The sequence below is a fragment of the Moschus berezovskii genome, chromosome 8 (genome assembly GCF_049115385.1).
Source record: "Moschus berezovskii isolate FMDL1 chromosome 8, NW_MosBer_1.0, whole genome shotgun sequence".
Classification (NCBI taxonomy): Eukaryota; Metazoa; Chordata; class Mammalia; order Artiodactyla; family Moschidae; genus Moschus; species Moschus berezovskii.
The window spans coordinates 70730020-70752036 of NC_142467.1; the positions used below are offsets into that span (position 1 = coordinate 70730020).

The 22017-nt window shown below is 33.2% G+C and overlaps 1 protein-coding gene and 1 pseudogene across 1 annotated transcript; both read right to left on the minus strand.

Moving 5' to 3' along the window:
- Window positions 1–1928: 1928 nt before the first annotated feature.
- On the minus strand, window positions 1929–2867 carry LOC129559132 (olfactory receptor 2L8-like; annotated as a pseudogene).
- Window positions 2868–17293: 14426 nt separating this feature from the next.
- On the minus strand, window positions 17294–18253 carry OR2AJ1 (olfactory receptor family 2 subfamily AJ member 1). The gene has a single exon (XM_055430326.2). It carries the CDS (start codon window positions 18251–18253, stop codon window positions 17294–17296), a length of 960 nt encoding a protein of 319 aa, XP_055286301.2.
- Window positions 18254–22017: the final 3764 nt, after the last annotated feature.

Sequence of the window (22017 nt, forward strand, 5' to 3'; positions counted from 1 at the left end):
ATGATGCCATTCATTTTCTATTCACTCATTCTGCATTTATTAGAGCATGTAGTATGTGTGCTTGTTAGGTTCCTAGAAATAAACTTTCTTTGTTTAATGCTCTGTTTTTCCATTAATGCTCTGTTGTTGCCATGTGAAATTCTATCTGAACATGTGTGTGAGCAGACCTACTATACTGGGTGGCAGCCACAGTGAATAGTTCTGGGTCAGTAGCAGGACTTGTTTATGTTAGCTCAAGCGGCAGTACATGTATATGTGCTTCGAACTCAGTGGTGTCCAACTCTTTGTGACCTCATTGACAATAGCCTGCCAGGCTCCTCTGTCAATAGTATTTTTCAGGGAAGAATAATAAATTGGGTTTCCAGTGCTTCCTCCAGAGGATAGAACCCACATCTCCTGCCTTTCTGGCAGATTCTTTACATGCTTAATCATCCACAGTAGCAGGATCTGTTTATGTCAGCTCAGGTGGCAGTATATGAAGCAAATGGCCTGGCCTACCATGTGTGCACATACATCTGTGTCCAGATCTCCCAGAGCACCAAGGGATGGGCTGCCTTGAAACCTGGGTACAGATTGGTGGTGGTGACAAAAGCAGCTGCAGATGCAACTACAATGTTAGATGTGGTCATTGACTAGAAGAAAAAAGAAGGAGCCTTGCCTGGAAGAAACAATGACCCATGGTGGAGGTAGGGACCAAATTAAACTTCCATCCTAAAGCCCAGTTTGTCATGTACAAAATTATTCACTACATCACTTCATCACTAGAGTGTCAGGACAAATGCCAAAAAGTCAGGCAGTCAACTTTTTTCAGAAAATTATTACAAACTAATAGTGTAGAAATTGTCATTGAAATAAAACATATCAGAAAATTATAAGCATTCATGAAACTGTACAGAAAGTAAGTTGTTTTTCTTTAAACTGTTTCAACATTACAAATCAAATATCTCCAGTTTTAGAAATAGAAACAAGATTTTAAAATTAATATGAAAGATCACTCATGGAAAACAATACTTTCTTTATGTAAGATTATAGGAAACAATCATTAGCAAATTTTAACTCAATTTACCTTCTAATTGAATGTATGGTAATAAAATGAAACAAAAGTCATTTGAAACCTCATGATACTTCTAGTTTCCTATACACAGTCTACAAATTATGAGAAATTTGACAGAAATAATTGATGACACAGACTGAATCTATATTTAAAATTAAATTCAGATTTACATGAAACTGATTTGTGTAAATTGATGAAGTAAACTTGACTTATAAGAGAACTTTTTAGAAAAAGAAACTCTCCTTTTGAATTATTAGTTCCACATGCACTAAAAGTTACACTTTGGCATAATTTATCAATAATTCAATCCAAGGTTTTCATAACTTACAAATACTCCTAATGGCTTCAGTAATATTAGCAGAAAGATTTATTTCAAAATTAAAAATAATCAGTAATTAACTGCAAACTTTGTACTTGTCATCTCTGACTAAAAAAGTTTCAACTACATTAAAAAAATAAATTTTCTAAAGGTACAAATTTTGATAAATTCATAGAAATGTGAATGAAAAAAGTCATGGCCAATAATGACATATGAAAATAGTGATTACTTTTTATTATGTGTAAAATTGTGACACAAAATATTGATTGCAATTTGTATTATATTTCATATTTAACAACATAATGTTGAAGAAAAAACTATATTTAAGCAAGGATAATGGCAACTTTTTCTTCTTTTTAACAAGACACTTCAAATTTTTTATCCTTTCAAAATAATGTTGAAGAAAAACTATATTTAAGCAAAGATAATGGCAACTTTTTCTTCTTTTTAACAAGACACTTTCAAATTTTTTATCATAAAGTAATGTTTATATCACCATACAGTGATGAATGGATTTATGCTCAAGTCTTGGTACACATGGAAAAAATGCTTTGTCTACATTTTCACAGAGCAGAGTCTCTGAGTTACTCTTCTCAATGCCTCCATTACTTCCTTGTTTCACAGGCTGTAGATAAGAGGGTTGAGCATTTGGGTCAAGATGGTATAGAAGACAGCCAGAGCCTTGTCCTCTGTTGGAGACCGAAGGGATCTTGGACGTAGATAACTATAAACAAAGGGTGCATAGTAGAAAGTCACCACAGTGAGGTGGGTGCTGCATGTTGAATAGGCCTTCTTCTTCCCTTCTGCTGAGTTCATGCGATAGACAGCAAAGAGAACACAGCCATAGGAACAAGCCATAACAATAAAAGGCAGCACAAGAAATAGGGTGGTACTCACAAACACTGTGTACTCACAGACCCAGGTGTCAATGCAGGCAAGAGTCAACATGGCTGGGACATCACAGAAGAAATGATTGATGGCCCTGGATCTGCAATAAGGGATATGGAGGGCCTATGTGGTATGGGCACAGGAGTTGATAGAGCCCATTATCCAAGATCCTGTTATCATCAACACACACACTCTTTTGCTGATTCTGATGGGATAGTGAAGTGGAAAGCAAATGGCCACATAGCGATCATAAGCCATAGATGTCAAAAGCAATGCTTCTACAACTGCTAAAGTCAAAAAGAAGAAGCTCTGAATCCCACATCCAATGAAGGAGATAGACTTGTTTCCAAACAGAAAATTGAAGGCCATTTTGGGGACAATGGTGGAGACGTAATTTAAGTCAATGAAGGAGAGCTGACTAAGAAGGAAATACATTGGTGTATGGAGATGCGTGTCCAGAAAGATGAGAAGGATCATTGACAGGTTGCCAAATAATGCCATTAAGAAAATAAGAACAATGAAAATAAAAAGAAACAGGCCGGTTCCTGAAGGGGAGAACAATCCAATTAAGATTAAATCATTTGATGTCTGATTATAGGTTTCCATAAGTTACTGATATGTTTTTTCCTAAAGACAGACATAAGAGCAATTAAGTATAAAACAGTAAGTTATTCTTAAATGACTAGTTTATTTCAGTCATAAAAATTAAGAACTGAATTTTTATCTATTTTGCAAAAGATAAATTTAAATTTTAAGCCAGAGATTGAAAGTTTAAGATGCAAACAATTTTTCAAAGTTTTCCCAGAAATCTTTGAATTTATTTCTAAAATTTACTATGAAATAATTAGGATAAGTACTTTTTACTGCCTACATGAACTCAAGTATCATCAAAATCAGATATCATAATTAAAATATATTCAAAGGACATCAGTGCCAATGCATACATTATATAAATTCTGAAAATAAATATTTATGACCATTAATGAATTATCTTTCATATTCAAACCCTAAAGCTTACCTCTAAAACTGTATCAATGTATCAGCTGATGATGAGAAGCTATTAATATTTTTCTTTCTTCAGAATTTTTTACATAGAAATGACAAATCAAGCTTATTTGAAGCCAATTAATATCATTTGGCTCATTTGTTGTGAAATCTAGGATGAATTCTTATTGTCAAGTACCGTTTACACAAAGTCATTCTCTTTTTCCTCCTCAATAACATTCTGAATAGTATAAATAACGTAGACCCTTTACCTGAATATCTATAAAATGTGCTCCTTTTAGCTTTTGTGAATTTGCTCAAGGTCTCCCATTAGCATAAATTTTATCTTTTAATCACTATTTGATAGATATTGCCTTACATTGCTTTGCTGTATTCATTTTTTGTACTTAAAATTATTTTCAATTCTAGATGAGTGTGTTCAGTTAAGCACATGTATTTATAATCTCCTCCTTCTTAAAAACCTATCACGATGATTAAGAAATAGACATGTGATAAACTAAAAGGGAACAGGGAAGCATATGGCACAATGAGAGATGAAATATTCTAGTTCTTTTGAAAGAAGAACTTTGAATAGAGAAGTGGTCAATCACTTAATGGAAAACAGAAAATGACATTCTGAAAGTATTCTCATGAATGAATATTGGGAGAAGCATTCTCAGTGATATAAAAATTTATTAATTCTACACTGCATGTTGTGTTTTACTTGTAAATATTATTCTAGAGCCAATTTTTTTCCAGACTTTTAAAGGAATTACTAAATATGAAAGAAAAAGCTGAATACATGTGCTGCTGCTGCTGCTGCTAAGTCACTTCAGTCGTGTCCGACTCTGTGTGACCCCATAGACAGAAGCCCACCAGGCTCCCCTGTCCCTGGGACTCTCCAGGCAAGAACACTGGAGTGGGTCATTTCCTTCTCCAACGTGTGAAAGTGAAAAGTGAAAGTGAAGTCGCTCAGTCATGTCCGACACTTAGCTACCCCATGGACTGCAGCCTACCAGGCTCCTCCATCCATGGGATTTTCTAGGCAAGAGTACTGGAGTGGCTTGCCATATATATAGAAACACACACAATCATATACAAATATAAAATGAGTTAAATAATTGAAAAAATGAAGAAGAGAACTCTTTAAAAACTGATTTATCTCTTTAAAGAAGTATAGGATATTATTCAACCACATATCATTAGATATGTAAAAGAGACAAGTAAGAAAATCTTTTGCAAATTAAAAAAATGATAATCAATAAAAAGATTAAAGAGAAGTTTCAAACACAAAATGGAAAAATATCCTACAGAATTAATTTTTAAATACAACAGCAGCAAACATCTAATTATATTGCCATAGTGAAGAGATAGGAGAATTAGAGAAGTAACATAAGGAAACCAACATATATGTATAGTCATTCCTAGAAATGCATATAAAAATAATAATAGAGTTAATATTATCAAAGAAAAATACTTTTAGTGTTGATATACATGAGTCACTATATTGAGATAGCATGAATAGAAAACAGAAAAGTAAATGAGAAATACTATGTAACTTCTTTAGAATTTTAAATGTCTTCTTGAATATGTTTCCTGAATATTCTCAACATTGCCTATAAATACATAGCTCTAAAAACGTCTTGACAGTAAAAATACCAATAATGAGAAAATTGTTTATAGAGAAATATACACTAAAATATAATGATTTTAAAATAATTTATATTTTCCTATTGTAGCAAACTATGGTGGAAGATTAAACAGTGTTGTCAACCTAGTCACTGCAGATGCAAAGTGGGATATAACTATGTTGACGTGATGGCAACACACACAAAAGAGGTGGAGATGGTGGTATGTAGGGAGAAATGTCTTCGTTCACAGTAGCCAGAGAGAAGAGTTGAGGCGGTGTTGGTATTTAGTAAGTATTAAATATAAGCATATTGGTGGAAAATATATTGCTAAATAGAGGGAAATATGCTAAAATATTATAAAATATTTGCCTCGGGAATCAGGAGGACTGGGTGATGAAACCATTGGCTCATTCTGTTGGCCACTAAGATCATGTTCTCCTTTACTTGAATAAAATATTAAAGTGGTATAAACAAATGTCACAATTAAAAATTTAACTCACAACTAGCACTATAATCAATGATGGAAGACTAAAATCTTTCTTTAAGATCAAGAACAAGGCAAGAATATCCTCTTTTGTCATTTCTGATTAACATAGTACTGGAAGTACTAAAAAGAACCTCTATGCAAGTTAAACAAACAAATTAAAATCCAAGCTATAAAGAAAATAGTGAAATCATCATGGTTGAAAAAAATACATTATCTCATATGTAGAAAATGAAGATCCATTAGGACTAATAAATAAACTGAGCAATGTTGCAGGATATTAAATCAGTGTATTTCTATACACTAATAATGCATATTATGTATATACCAAAAAGAATTTAAGAAAACAATTACATTAGCAATATCATACAATTGAATAAAATTATTAGGAATAAACTTAACAAGGAAGGCAAAAACTTGCTCACTGAAAATCACAAAACACTGCTTAAAGATACTGAAGCAAGGACAAATAAATGGAAAAGTGCTCTGTTCCTTTGGGTTGGAAAACTGAATATTGTTAAAATGCTGATGCTACTATAAGCAAAGAGCAGATGCGATAAAATATCTATCATAATCCCAAGAGGAAGTTGAAGAAATAGAAAAAATACATTCTAAAATTCATTCAAAAATTCAAATATACAGGATAATCCAAGCAATCTTATAAAATAATTGAAAAATTCACTCTTTCCGAAGAAAACTTACCACAAAGCTATAAAAACAAAGACCGTAGTATTGTCATAGAGACAAACAAAACCAAAAAATTAGAGAGATCAGGAAAAAGACTTCATATATCTGATTGAATGACTTTTTTGATGAGTCTCATTCATACCTACGATTGGGATGTTCTTTCTAATAATATTGCTAGGAAAACTTCAGATCCATATGTATACATTAAAATTGGTCCATTATCTTACAGCATACACAGAAATTAGTTTAAATGAATGAACTAGTTAACTATAGACTAAAACTGTAAATTCTTAGACGGAAACATGAAAGTTTCATAACATTGGATTTAGCTATTCACTCTTAGTTGTAACACTGAAAGCATGTGTAACAACAAAAATATAGATATATTCCATAAAAAGCTTCTGTGAATCAAAGAACTTTGTCAGAAGGATTAATAAGCAACTCACAAAATGGAAAATATCTGCAAAATGTATACCAGATAATGAATTGATATAAAGAGTATATAAAGAACTACAACTCAACAACAACAGAAAAATGTTTAAATGGTGAACACATTTGAATAAACATTTCTTCAAACATATACAAATGGTCAATAAACAGAGGAAAAGATACTCAACACCAAAAATTTTAAGGAAATTAAAGTCAAAGCTTCAATAAGATACCAACTTATTGCATGGGGAATAGTAGGAAAAAAAAACAGAAAATAACAAATTTTGGCCAAGACATGAAGAAATTAGAACACATCCAGTGTTGGAGGAAACACAAAATGGTATATAACCACTGTAGAAAATGCTATTGCAATTTCTAAAAAAAAAAAAAAAATAGAATCACTGTATGATAATTCCACCTTCAAGTACATTTCCAAAATAAATGAAAGTGAAATCTAGACCAGGTATGCATATACCCATGCTTTTTGTCACTTTATTCACAATAGCTGAAAGGTGGAAGCAACATAAATGTCCATTTACAGGTTAATTAATAAACTTAATATGGAATATATTCATATCTATATCTGTGTGTATACATATACATGTACATATACATATACATATATTTTTGTGTTAAAATGGATGGAAATGCTGCTACATGTTACCACGTGGATGAAGCTAGCAGATATTAAGTCAAGTAAAATAAGGCAGTCATGACAACCCATACACATGATTCCACATGTATGAGTTTCCCAGGGTAGTCAAACTTACACAGATTTGTGGAATGGTTGTTGCTAAAGACTGGCACATAGGAGGAGTAGAGAGTTAGTCTTTATTGAGAACAGAGTTTCAGTTGAGTAAGGTAACAATGTCTTGTGTAATGTGGGTAATGGTTGTGCAATGTTAATACACTTAATATCATTGACCTGTACTCTTAAATACGGATAAAATGGTAAAAAATTATGGCATGCATATTTACCACACAAAAAATTCAAAAATAGAATTCAAATATAACTGAAATTATTTAATATTTTAAATTCCAAATACAGTGTACAGACCTATGGTAGGTTTCTCGACATATGCAGAAGAATCAGCCTTTGAATACTGTGTACCTCTGACAGCTCTGCAAAGGAAAAAGTGGGAGAAATTTTTCTTCATAAATGCCACTTATGTTCAGAAACATATAGGATATAAATTTGATTCCATAGCATATAATTTATATAAGTAACTTCAGTTCAGTTCAGTTCAGTTCAGTCGCTCAGTCGTTAAAATATAATATTTGAAATTAACAATGGAATTATGATCATTCCCATCACATGTATTTTGAGCTTCCCTGATAAGTTAGATGATAAGAAATCTGCCAGCAATGCAAGAGACATGTGTTCAATCCCTGGGTCGGGAAGATCCCCTGGAGAAGGAAATGGCAACTCACTCCAGTATTCTTGCCTAGAGAATTTCTTGGATAGAGGAGTCTGGCAGGCCACAGTTCATGGTGTTGCAAAGAGCTGGACATGCTGAGCTACTAACACATACATCGTATGTATTTTCTATCAAGTAGTTAATATTATCACATTCTGAAGGTGAAAAAATAAACAAGGGAAGAGATGAATGATACATCATATCTGATATTTTATCCCATGAACAGTGACTGTCACTGGAGTAATATTTTAGTTATTCATATTTCAGTATTCTAATATTCTGTCATACAGTATTACTTAAAAGACCTCTGCATTCATCAGGGAAGCAATTTTAGCTGCTGAATATGATCCTTGAGTACTTCTACCTCTAAAGTTAATAGGACGTTTTCCTAGGTTAAAATAAAGCCAACAAGCTTTTTGAAAGGTATCTTTTGGGTTTTTATCCACTGAAAAAACAATAAATAACATATTTCCATGTACAAAACATTTTTGATCTCTTTGATTTTTAAAATTTTTCTAAAATATTGCAATCTAGGCATCAGCATTAGTGACATTAAACATAACAGGAAAATGATAGAAGTAAAAGAATTGGGGCCATGTCATATATGGAAGAGAAGATAAAAATTTAAACTTTTATTGATCATTTCCATAGGTTGGCATCTGCTACATATCAGGATATGTTCCGGAATTAAATTGTATTTAATCTTTACCACCATCTCTTGACCTTGACACCATCACTGACGTTTTATCAATGACAAAATTGAGATTCAGATATTTGAAGTGACTTTACCTTAAAATATATTATTAGAGAACTGAATTTCCAGTTTGTTCTTACCAATCTACCTATATAAACACATCCCGTCTCTATCCTATTTTATTTATTACATATTAAATATTTTGTGAAAATAAACCTGAAATAAGGGTGGGTTACTTTTTATTGACAAACAATAAAGAACTGAAAAGGACAAAAGAAAAAAATAAATTGAAGTCATTAAAATATAATTCTATATAAGTGGCAGAAAGTCAAGAATGTATATGAAATATGTCTTAAAACACAAAGCTATTTCAGTGTTTATAGTTAACTCACTTTGACATATTTCTCTACTTTCTCATATGTACCAGTTTTAAGGTATTTTCACAAACTGGTCTCTCAAAGCTTTTAAATGAACTACAGTTCATATTTTGCTCCCAAAACAAAATTCTATCTTCCTAGATTTCACTTGAAAGAAACAGTCATATCATTGTCTGAGTAATTCAGATTATAGATATACATATTCTGTATGATAATTAAAACCATCCAAAATGCTACTCAAGTTTCAAAATGACTTACGTATAGCCATCTCTTAAAGTCAATATGCATCAATTTCAATGTAGAGCATTTTTCCCCTATACTTTCCCCCTATATTTATATTTAGAGTTGAAAGTGAAATACTTTAAAAATCCATCTTCAGTGATTCATATGTTATGAAACAAAGTTTTAGAAATCATAATTTTACTATTAAAAAGGTAAAATATAGAATCATGAATATATTAAGTGAGCTCTTTACAACTGTATAGTGATCTAGTGATTGAATTGGAAAACACAGAAAAGCATCCTCTAGAGCCTAGACAAGTGAGAGTTTTCCACTAAAGCACAGATTTTTGTAACCTACACTCTCCTTGTTTTAGATCAAAATTCTTCTCAATGAAATATTCTTGAGTAGAAAATAAAACTGGTGCGACTATTTACAGAGATACAGTAAGACTATGGATTTATCTAACAATGTTTCTTAAGCTTGCTTTGTTGGAAGTGTTATAAGAAATCTCAGATCAGATTTTCACAAGTTAAAGCACAAAGACAATTTCCACCAGGTTTTAGAGAACTTTGGATAACCTCCTCTCTTCTCAAGATGTCTGAAGTAAACTAAACTGCTAGACCTTTCCCCAAATGACCTTCCTTCCTCAACATATTTAGGGCTGGGAAACTAGTAAACCAGGTTACTAGATCAATTATGCTGTGAGTTTATTGAATATATTAGCTACAAGAAGTCAATTATAGTTCCTAAAAATTGACTGGTCATAAATGTCTAAAATAAAATTATTTTTATTGCCATCAGTTATCTAGAATTTACAGCACTGTAAAATGACTTTCGTAAGATCAGAATCATATTACCCAAAAGAGAGTCCTCTGTACTGTAGATAAGCATAACTCTATACAATATCCTTCCATGGAGACTTACGTGAGATTCTATATTCCTTCAAGTGTTTCTACAGTAGGTTTTGCTAAAGAAGAGCCAAGGGTGAATAAAGACATAAAAATTAACTGATTTAGAGACTTTACTAATAGTACCTAATATAAAAAATAATGTATATTTCTAAGTTTTAAAGTATATAATTAGAGAACAATATTCTTACACATAATGAGATCTAAATACACAGAGAATATTTGTGTTTATATGTCTGTGTGTCCTAATTCATATTATTCAGTGAAATTTTACAGTGGTGAATAAGCATTATTAGGTAAACTAGTAATTAACAGATATTTTCAAAGACAGAAACTGATTATAATAATATGTTTTTCAATTTTGTCTTGCAATAAGAATGTATTTATTCTGTTTTAATGCACAGGTACATGAAAAAGAGAGAGTTTAAGTTTAAAACTAGATACAATTTCATCTTATCTACTTACAAGAATTGTAAGCATAAAGAATATAAGTATCTGAGTCTGTATTTTTTAAGTAGAACAGGTACAAAGAAACATGGGATATTACAGGCCATCTAGGAGTTAAAACATAAAAATCAGTGTATGCCAGGGTGTAAAATATCACTGAGAATATCTCTACATTTTAGCATCTTTATCAATATCATTTTCATAACCATCATTTATATTCACCTCACTTGTCATTCACTACAATTGAATGTTTTCAAATTATTTCTGTATGCTACAACCCATCTTATATTCACAAAATCATGCAAGGTTGTTTATTCAGATATTTTTGCTCAATATTTATTTATAAGAAATAAAAATAAAATGTACAAGTTAAAAGCATAAGACACTTCAATTATACATTTATGTTTAAAAGTATAAAAAAGGATAATTATAACTAAACATATGGTTAATAGCTAGATTATTTCTAGAAGCTATCTTTCAAATTATAGAATTTATGGATACAGATGATCAAAATATATCCACAGACAGGTAATAATAGCCATTATTGTTTACCTTCATTATTTATTCCATTTTATATTTCGATATGAAATTTAGACAAGTAATTTTTAGGTTTTACTTAGAAACTGTGAGTTCATTTAGGGTAAAAGAATGAGCAGGAAGCAGTATTAAGGTTGCAACATTACCGTGTAATGAACCTTCATTCATAAACCCAAAAATTAAAATTAGTAATAAATAAGAAAGGCTGTCCTCTATAAACTTGAGGATTGGATTCCCTAAGTATTATATTTTTCTTCAAATATAACCTGAGCACATCCAGAGCATACTGAATATGATTTGGCTCCATCTCTTCCAACAACTTCATCTCACTTCCCTTTCAGAAATCACATTTATGAATTGGGTAGAAAACTACTTTTTGTTGTTCATTTCATGCTGTACAATTTTTGCTGAACAGTATTCTAAAAAGTGCAATCACACGCTTGATGTCAAATTTCATTTAAAATCTCTATTTCTTAGCTTAACTAACTCTTATGTATATTACATCACTCATTTCCTAAACTGTTACCTTAAGTCCTGAATGACTTCAATCCAAACAGTAATCAACACTTCCAAAGGAGTTAATACAATAAAATCAGCTTCCATGTTATTATACAGTGTGCTTCCATGAAAACATCTCTACTCCTAGAGATTATGATTTGTGTTACCTATGCTGTTTTTTTTTTAATTTATTTTATTGGAGGCAAATTAACTTACATTAATATATTGGTTGGTTTTGCCATACATTGACACAAATCCGCCCCGGGTGTACACGTGTTCCCTTTCTTGAACCCCCCTCCCACCTCCCTCTTCCCCATATCCTCCCTGCAGGTCATCCCCGTGCACCAGCCCCAAGCATCCTGTATCATGCGTCGAACCTGGACTGGTGATTCATTTCACATATGATAATATACATGCTACAATGCCGTTCTCCCCAATCATCCCACCTTCACCCTCTCCCACAGAGTCCCAAAGACTGTTCTATATACCTATGTCTCTTTTAAAACATTCTCTTCTTGGCTACAGTATTTCCCATGTGCAGAGGATATATCACAGGTTATGGATACAATGAATTCTCACCTCCTTAATGAATATTGTTTATTGAATTTCTTTTTTTTTTCCTATGCACATCTTATTTCAATTACAACCATTTAAATCTCATATTTGAAGTACTATTTGAATTAATATAAGATTTTATTGTATGTTTTATAAAATATCATGATTATTTTCAATCATATTTCAGTATATGGTATAGGTGAGTGTTGCTGCTGCTGCTGCTAAGTCACTTCAGTCGTGTCCGACTCTGTGTGACCCCATAGACGGCAGCCCACCAGGCTCCCCCGTCCCTGGGATTCTCCAGGCAAGAACACTGGAGTGGGTTGCCATTTCCTTCTCCAATGTGTGAAAGTGAAAAGTGAAAGTGAAGTCTCTCGGTCGTGTCCGACCCTTAGCAACCCCACGGACTGCAGCCCACCAGGCTCCTCCATCCATGGGCTTTTCTAGGCAAGAGTACTGGAGTGGCTTGCCATTGCCTTCTCCGATAGGTGAGTGTAGACCAGTGCATTATTCCCCATAAATTTAGAAGAGTAGTTTATAAACAATATCAACAGCTGTCTTTATCAATTTTGCTCTATTTTCCTTTCACAATCATTCACACTCAGATTAATAGTCAGAATTATGTGATAACAAATGTTAGATTTAAACAGAGCTTCATGTCTTTAAAAAATGTTTGCAAGTGTTTGATAGCCCATATAGTTTTTTACTTTTAAGGATATACCATCTAGTATAAAATATTTATATACGTTGTGAAAATAACTTCAGTCAAATGAAGTTCTTTTTTTTGAATTGTCTGGCTAACGGCAGGCCTGGCTGTATTGCTTAGTATAAGCAGAAGTACTTAATTCTGAATAAACTTCTCTTAAGCAGTTGCTGGAGTCCCTTCTCTTCGGTGGCAAATAGAAATAAAAATATAATTAGTACCTAGAACTGAACTGATTATATCCGCACTTTCACACACTCACGGGCTTGGTTAGCTGAAAGCAGTCCAAACTTCTTCATGGGAGCAAAGTCATTTTCTGAGTAAAATTCTAAACAAATATTAATATTTATATCTCTACAGCTAACATTTTAAATGCCTTCATTGAAACTCAGAGGTCACAGTGATTTGATTCTAGGCCTCCTTTACCTGAAACTCAATTTAATTCTTTTTTCTTCCATCCACTTAGGCACTTAGGAATATCCACTGAGACTTACATAATATCAGTTAAATCACCTGAAGCCCAGGGTGGCCACAAGCCAAGGATTGGGTAGGAGTTTGCATAACTTCTATAGATATTTTCCCTGGTGTGTTTAGTATCAGTTGGTGCGGAAAGGCACCACTTATTTATTCAGATTCTTCCAATATTATTATGCCTCTAAGTTTTTAGATCATGTATTTTATATATTGTTACTCAGTAAGTGCACAGTATTGATATGTCTGCATATACTAATTTATTTCCTATTATGATTATATTGGCCAAAAATTTAATAAATCAAATAGGATGTGCTTAATTTAATAAAACATGTGAGCAAAGATTCTTAAAATATCACACTTGTGAGAACAGATTTTATTTTCGGTTTACATAGTTTATTTGAAATTGCTATTCTTTTGGTAAAACCCATTAAATTATAAAAAATGTCATGTAATAATTATAATTAAATTGGTAATTTTTTCATATAATAAGCTATCTAATGAAAATAATATTATTTACTTTGGTGCAATGATATTGAGAAAATATTCAACCATAAATTTTATTGACGATCATATTTCCAATAGTTTTCAGTAAGTTAATTAATTGTACGTTTTACTTGACAAGGAGTAATATTGATTCAGCTTAGATTTTTTAAATATTTGATTTTTGAATTACAATGTGTCTAGGGGAAGATTTCCTTATGTTTAATTTATTTTGAATTCTTTGAGCTTCGTGGATCTGGATGTTCACTCCCCTCCCCAGATTTACAGTTTCTATATTGTTTTCATTTACTACATTAAATAAACTATCACCTCCCTTTCTCTTTCTTTCCTCCTTTTGGGATTTCCATAATGTATATATTCATGACTTATACTATCCTACAAGTGCTATAAGATTTTTTCCATTCTTTCTCACAGCTTTTGTTGTTGCTATTATTGTTCCTGTTGGTAATCTCTGATCTCATAGATAGTTCTTTTGCTTGACCTAGTCTGCTATTTAGTCTTTATTCCTTTTTTTCAGTTCAATTACTGTGTTCTTCAGTTCTAGGGTTAGATTTTTTTGGTTCTCTTTTACAGTTTCCAATTTTGCTGAACTTTTCATTTTGTTCCTGTATTGATTTTCTAATTCTGTATAGTTGTTTCTGTTCTTTGTTACCTCACTAAGTTTTTTAAGATAAATATTCTGAATTATTAGTCAAACATTTTCAAATGGAGTTTGTGAAGTCTTTTCAGATTTTGAAAGTTTCCAGGAGAGGGCCAAGTGACAGATACAGTTGTACTGATTTGTCACTATATAATTCTAACTTTCCCCCCTTACCAAGTTCAGTTCAGTTCAGTCATTCAGTCATGTCTGACTCTTTGCATCTCCATGAACTGCAGCACGCCAGGTCTTCCTGTCTATCACCAACTCCCAGAGTTTGCCCAAACTCACGTCCATTGAGTCAGAGATGCCATCCAATCATCTCATCCTCTGTTATCCCCTTCTCCTCCAGGCTTCAATCTTTAACAGCATCAGGGTATTTTTGCAATGAGTCAGTTCTTCGCATCAGGTGGACAAAGTATTGGAGTTTCAGCTTCAACATTAGTCCTTCCAATGCACACTCAGGACTGATCTCCTTTAGGATGTACTGGTTGGATCTCCTTGCAGTCCAAGGGACTCTCAAGAGTCTTCTCTAACATCACAGTTCAAAGGCATCAATTCTTTGGTGCTCAACTTTCTTCATAGTCCAACTCTCATGTACATACATGACAACTGGAAAAACCATAGCCTTGACTCTGTTAGCAAAGTAATGTCTCTGCTTTTTAATATACTATCTAGGTTGGTCATAATTTTCCTTCCAAGGAGTAAGCGTCTTTTAATTTCATGGCTGCAGTCACCATCTGCAGTGATTTTGGAGACTCCAAAAATAAAGTCAGCCACTGTTTCCCATCTATTTGCATGAAGTGATTGGACTGGATGCCATGATCTTAGTTTGCTGAATATTGAGTTTAAAGCCAACTTTTTCACTCTGCTCTTCCACTTTCATCAAGAGGCTCTTCAGTTCCTCTTCCCTTTCGGCCGTAAGGGTGGTGTCATCTGCATATCTGAGGTTATTGATATTTCTCCTGGCAATCTTGATTCTTCATCCAGCCCAGCGTTTCTCATGTTGTACTCTGCATATAAGTTTAATAAGCAGGGTGACAATATACAGCCTGACGTAATCCTTTCCCTATTTGGAACCAGTCTGTTGTTCCATGTCCAGTTCTAACTGTTGCTTCCTGACCTGCATACGGATTTCTCAAGAGGTAGGTCAGGTGGTCTGGTATCCCCATCTCTTTCAGAATTTTCCACAGTTTATGTGGTACACAAAGTCAAAGGCTTTGGCATAATCATTGAAGCAGAAATAGATTTTTTTTTCTGGAACTCTATTGCTTTTTTGATGACCCATCAGATGTTGGCAGTTTGATCTCTGGTTCCTCTGCCTTTTCTAAAACCAGCTTGAACATCTGGAAGCTCACGGTTCATGTATTGCTGAAGTCTGGCTTGGAGTATTTTGAGCATTACTTTACTAGCCTGTGATATGAGGACAATTGTGTGGCAGTTTGAGCATCTTTGGCATTGCCTTTCTTTGGGATTGGAATGAAAACTGACCTTTACCAGTCCTGCGGCCACTAAATTCCTCGTCTATTGAGGTGAGGGGAGAGTAGGCAAGAACAATGGAATAGGTTGCCATTTCCTTCTCTGGGGGATCTTCCCAACCCCAAAATTGAACCTACCTCTCCTGAACTGGCAGGCAGATTCTTTACTGCTGAGCCACCAGGGAGGCCCACTTAATGAATATAATATATTATTATTATTTTAATATTATATACAGTATGCCCAGGATAGAATATATTTTAATGATAATAATATATTTCATTATCTTTGTGTTACAGTGAATATAAGTGACATACAACATTGTGTTACATTTAGGCATAGAACATGATGTTCTGATATATATGTGTGTGCAAAATTTAGCATGCATGTATGCATATATTGCAATAGGATTACCACAATAAGTTTAGTTAAAATCCATCACCAACAATTACAATAGTTTCCTAGTGAAGATATTTTTTTAATCTACTCTTTTAGCAACTTTCAAATATAAAATGTGTCATTTTTTAAATTATAATTACAATGCTGTTTGGTACATCTGTAGTACCTATCTCTAAACTGGTAATTTGTACTTTTGACAAACATTGCCTTAAATTTTTAATAAAATTGTAGTGTTTGAAATATAATTTAAAAATTTATGTGGTTTTCTTTCTCCCTTTTTATATATGTGTGTGTGTATATATATATATATTCCAAATCTACCAGAATATATGTATGGTCTATATTTATATGGAATGTATAAGTATATTCTATATTTATATGGAATATACATATATATCTATATAAATATATAGACAGAATCACATAATTTTTTATAAAATTATTTTACCTGGTAACTCAAACAGTAAAGAATCTGCCTGCAAAGCAGGAGACCTAAGTTCGATCCCTGGGTTGGGAAGATCCCCTGGAGAAGGGAATGGCAACCTATTCCAGTACTCTTGCCTGGAGAATTCGACAGGAAGAGGAGCTTGATGGGCTACATTCCCTGGGGTCACAAAGAATTGGACACAACTGAGCGACTAACACACGTATGTATATTTAATAAAATGTGACTGTATTATAAAATATTTTTACACATTCTTATAATTTTAGTGGGAGAAAATTGAAAACAGTCATATTTGACTTTCTATTAGAGACTGACAATTAAAATTGGTACCATAGAGATAAAGGTATATATTTTAGATATGTGTACTCGTAAGGCAAATGCCTGTGATAAACTTTATCATTATCAGGATTTTGGAAACATTTGCTTCTTTCTACAGTTGAAAAGATAAATTTTTTTATTATCTTTTCAGAGATATGAATAACAGATATCATCTAAATATAACTGTGGAAATAGAGAACAGGTATTTCAAGCAGTTTTTCTATTGCTTTTTTGGATTAAGCTACTCTTGAGCATATTTTTCAATGCTTCTAGAACATCTTTATTCCTAAAGCTGTAGATTATTGGGTTGAAAGATGGTGTGAGGATGGTATAGAATATTGCCAGGAACTTATCCTTGCCTGAAGTGTGATACTTTTTAGGTCTCATGTATGTGAAAATAAATGGCCCATAGTACATTATGACTACAATCATGTGGAAGAAACAAGTAGAAAATGACTTTTTGCATGCCTCTGATGATTTCATTTGGAGGACAGTAAGGAGAATTTGGACATAAGATGCAAAGATTAGAGAGGAAGGGATCAGCAGGAAAATGATGCCACTTATATAAACTCCTCGTTCATAGTGTGTTGTGTCCACACAGGACAACACCAACATAGCGGGGACTTCACAGAAAAAGTGATCAATGGCTCTTGAGCCACAAAAGGGGAAGTGAAGTGTGTAAGCTGTGTGAACTATGGAGTTGATTATCCCAATAAACCAGGCCCCTCCAGCCATGAGAACGCTGACATAGTCATTCATAAGAATGGGGTAGCGCAGTGGGTGACAGATGGCTACATAGCGATCATAGGACATTGCTGCCAGGAGAAGGCACTCACCACCCAAGAGGGTGAGGGATAGAAATATCTGGACGCCACAAGCTGCAAATGAAATAGTTTTGCTGCCTGACAGGAAATCAGTAACCATTTTGGGAACAATGTTGGAGATATGCAAGATATCCATAAAAGAGAGATGGCTAAGCAGGAAGTACATTGGAGTATGAAGTCGTAATTCCCTGCGGATAATGAGAATCATGACTGTGTTTTCTGTTATAGTCAAAACAAAAATGGTGAATATAAAAGAGAAGAATACCAGACTTGCTTGAGAAGAAGTAAAGAGTCCCAAAAGAATGAAGTCATTGCTGAAAGTGTGATTCTCATGCCCCATCATGAATTCCTTATTTTACCTATAAATAAATAAATAATTAAATTAGAGCTAAATAGAAAAAGGGGAAAAAGTAGCGTGAATCACAGACTTGTTTACACTTAGCTGTATGTGAAAATGAGAATTACTGATGTGTATTTTGCAATTAAAGCCAAAGGAATTTCAGGCAGCTTTTGAAGTGGATATTTTTTGTAATATGTTGTTTATCCATTAAATTAGCTAATTTTTAAAAATTTATTGATTTTTTAATTGAAGGATAATAGCTTTACAGAATTTTGTTGTTTTCTGCCAAATATCAACATGAATCAGCCATAAACTATTTTTTTCATTATTGAATAAAAAAATTCTGTTTTACATTGAACTCCTTGAAATTTTAAAATAAATTTACTATGATTTTATGAGCTGTAAATGATCAGCATATGAATGAGGTTGGCAGAATATATGCATGTAAATTTGGTCCTGACTGTTTTTACTGGTTTGACTTACTAACTCAGTAAAAATTCCATATAGATGTAGATTCAAATTTCAGGCAGTGGTTCCTGCCAAGAACTGGCTGATCATGTCTCAAACATCAGTGGATACTGTCAGCTGAAATTCAATATGTCTGTATACAAAGTTGTTGATGTTTTCTCATGCCTGGAATAATTTTGTCCTCCTGATTTTGCTTTTTCCTATAGTCATACTGATTCAAAACTTAATACATCATCTTAGTATTGAGTATGGGTAATGTCTAGTCTACTCACACTGAGTCCCTGTACCATCATAAGTTCTCAAATGCTTATTTTAAAAATTATTGATTATGTTTGTATGGTCCCTGTTATCAAAGGTTTCTGATGATGTTTCAATTATATTTACATTTTTAGAGAGTGTGCATTGTCTCCACAAGATTGTTTATTATTTTGTCTTCAGGTATAGAAACACTCCATAATACATTTACTAACTCCTTCATCATCCTACTTCTACCGTCTTGCCATTATCTATGAGGCACCTAAAGTTTTGACAGCTCTCTTTTATAAATTATTGTATAACCAATCAATCTAGGGTCTGAAAACATACTCCCAAGATGCTAGAATGATGAAAAAATATCTTGTATGGCAGCCAGGATCTTGAATGAAATTTTATTCTGAATCAAAAGAGGAATGCTCTAGTGGTGAGTTTCCTTGCTTTATGTTCAAAGTGGAGACATATGCATTATACGTCTTAGCCCCTTCCACATTTGTACAACTCTTACCCAACATAAAGTCCTTTTCCATGTAGCATGAACATTTCCTTGTTTAATAATGCTAAATTTCAGAAAAGAGATGTGCAATGCAGTTTATATCCCTGTATTTTCTAGAAGAATCTTGAAGATGAATCACAGAAAATGCTATCAAATTTAGGTTTTATTTTAGCTAAAAACAGCCATATCTCAATTCTTCCTCAAAGGAAATAAAAAGACCCCTATATTCTTTATTCAATGCATGTCAGTTCAGTTCAGTTCAGTCACTCAGTCGTGTCCGACTCTCCGCGACCCCATGAATCACAGCACGCCAGGCCTCCCTGTCCATCACCAACTCCCGGAGTACACTCAAACTCATGTCCACAGAGTCGGTGATGCCATCCAGCCATCTCATTCTCCGTCGTCCCCTTCTCCTCCCGCCCCCAACCTTTCCCAGCATCAGAGTCTTTTCCAGTGAGTCAACTCGTCTCATGAGGTGGCCAAAGTATTGCAGTTTCAGCTTTAGCATCAGTCCCTCCAATGAACATCCAGGATTGATCTCCTTTAGAATGGACTGGTTGGATCTCCTTGCAGTATAAGGGACTCTCAAGAGTCTTCTCCAACACCACAGTTCAAAAGCATCGATTCTTCGGCGATCAGCTTTCTTCACAGTCCAACTCTCACATCCATACATGACCACGGGAAAAACCATTGCCTTGACTAGACGGACCTTGGTCGGCAAAGTAATGTCTCTGCTTTTTAATATACTATCAAGGTTGGTCATAACTTTCCTTCCAAGGAGCAAGCGTCTTTTAATTTCATGGCTGCAATCAGCATCTGCAGTGATTTTGGAGCCCAAAAAAACAAAGTCTGACACTGTTTCCACTGTTTTTCCATCTATTTCCCATGAAGTGATGGGACCAGATGCCATGATCTTTGTTTTCTGAATGTTGAGCTTCAAGCCAACCTTTTCACTTTCCTCTTTCACTTTCATCAAGAGGCTTTTGAGTTCCTCTTCACTTTCTGCCATAAGGGTAGTGTCATCTGCATATCTGAGGTTATTGATATTTCTCCCAGCAATCTTGATTCCAGCTTGTGCTTCTTCCAGCCATGTACTGCACTCTAATCATTATCATTTGCATTTATCAGGACTTTCAAAATACACTATAAATAAAATAAAATTATTTGTCATTCTTTACTAGATTTATCATTATAAAATTAAGCACACACAAAATTGTTTTACATTTCCATTTAACTAGAGGTCAGTTATTCATCAATCTTGGTAAGACTGCACATTTATATGTCAAAGAAATATTTGTATGTTCTAACAACTTGTATTTACATTAAAGTAATCATTGTAATGTAAACAAACACAAAAACACCAAATCACTTCTTTCTGAAAAATACTTTGAAAAGTGTTTAATTTGGAAATCCTGGGAAATAGTAAATCTGAAGATTTATATTTTACCCTATATGACACTGTTATTTTTACTTTTTAAATTTTCTATAACTTATGATATCAGTGACTTGCTTGATAAAATAATAAGTTCTCTCAGAAAACTTCAAATATCAGATTTAGTTGGTATGAAACTGACTTGAAATAACTGGTTGCTATCAACAATTCAATAAACTAAATAGATTTTCATTGAAGATACAGGAGTCATAAATTGAATTGCCCTAAAAATGAATGAAATAAAAGTTTTCATTTTTAAGAAGTTGATATGGAATATCGGTAGAAAATTGTATGATAGATATTACCTAGCCTGAAGGCAGGTGTGCTTTTGACTCAGATAAAGATATTAATCATAAATATAAAAAATAGAAATATAACCTAAATTTTTTCTAATGCTTTGAAGAGACAAGAAATTACAATGTAAACACATTACTTTTATGTCTCTTCATGATATAAAACACCAGTTAATAATGAAGTTTGAGTTGAAATGAATTTCTATGAAGTCAGGATAATAGTGGTACATTTTACACATTAATCTTTTGAAGATTGAAACACATTAGACAATATACTAAATAATACACACATGCATTATTACATAACAATACATACACACATGTAGTCTATACATACATGTACATACACACCAAACAAAGCCTGGCACATTGTAAAAACTCAAACTAAAGGTTATTCTTATTATTTTTGATTGCATGATTAGTGCATTAGAATTTATATCATTAATATATTGTTATTTGTTATATTTAAAATATACATTTAAGCCATTATATACTAGAGAGACAGAGAGAGAGAGAGAAATAAACAGGACCTTAGAGGATATAATCAGGTAATTGGAAGTAAATTTCAATGAAGTGAACCAGAAATTCAATTTTGCTCACTATCTGTTAAAATTAGAGACTTTCTGGGAGAGAAACCAACTCTGCATGTTGAATGAAAATGTTTAGATTGGCTTCCTCAAACTTATGCACATGTATATATCTGTGTGACAGAGGAAAGTAATGTTCTTTGTTGCTTCTTATTCTGAAATCAGTCAGGAGAGCTGTTCACAATTGCATTTGAAATAGCCAATGATATTGCCATTACACATTTCTTGCCCCAAAGAAT

What these genes read in the sequence shown, in the direction of transcription:
- OR2AJ1 (XM_055430326.2), bottom strand. Translation starts at nt 18,253, where the DNA reads ATGATGGGGCATGAGAATCACACTTTCAGCAATGACTTCATTCTTTTG.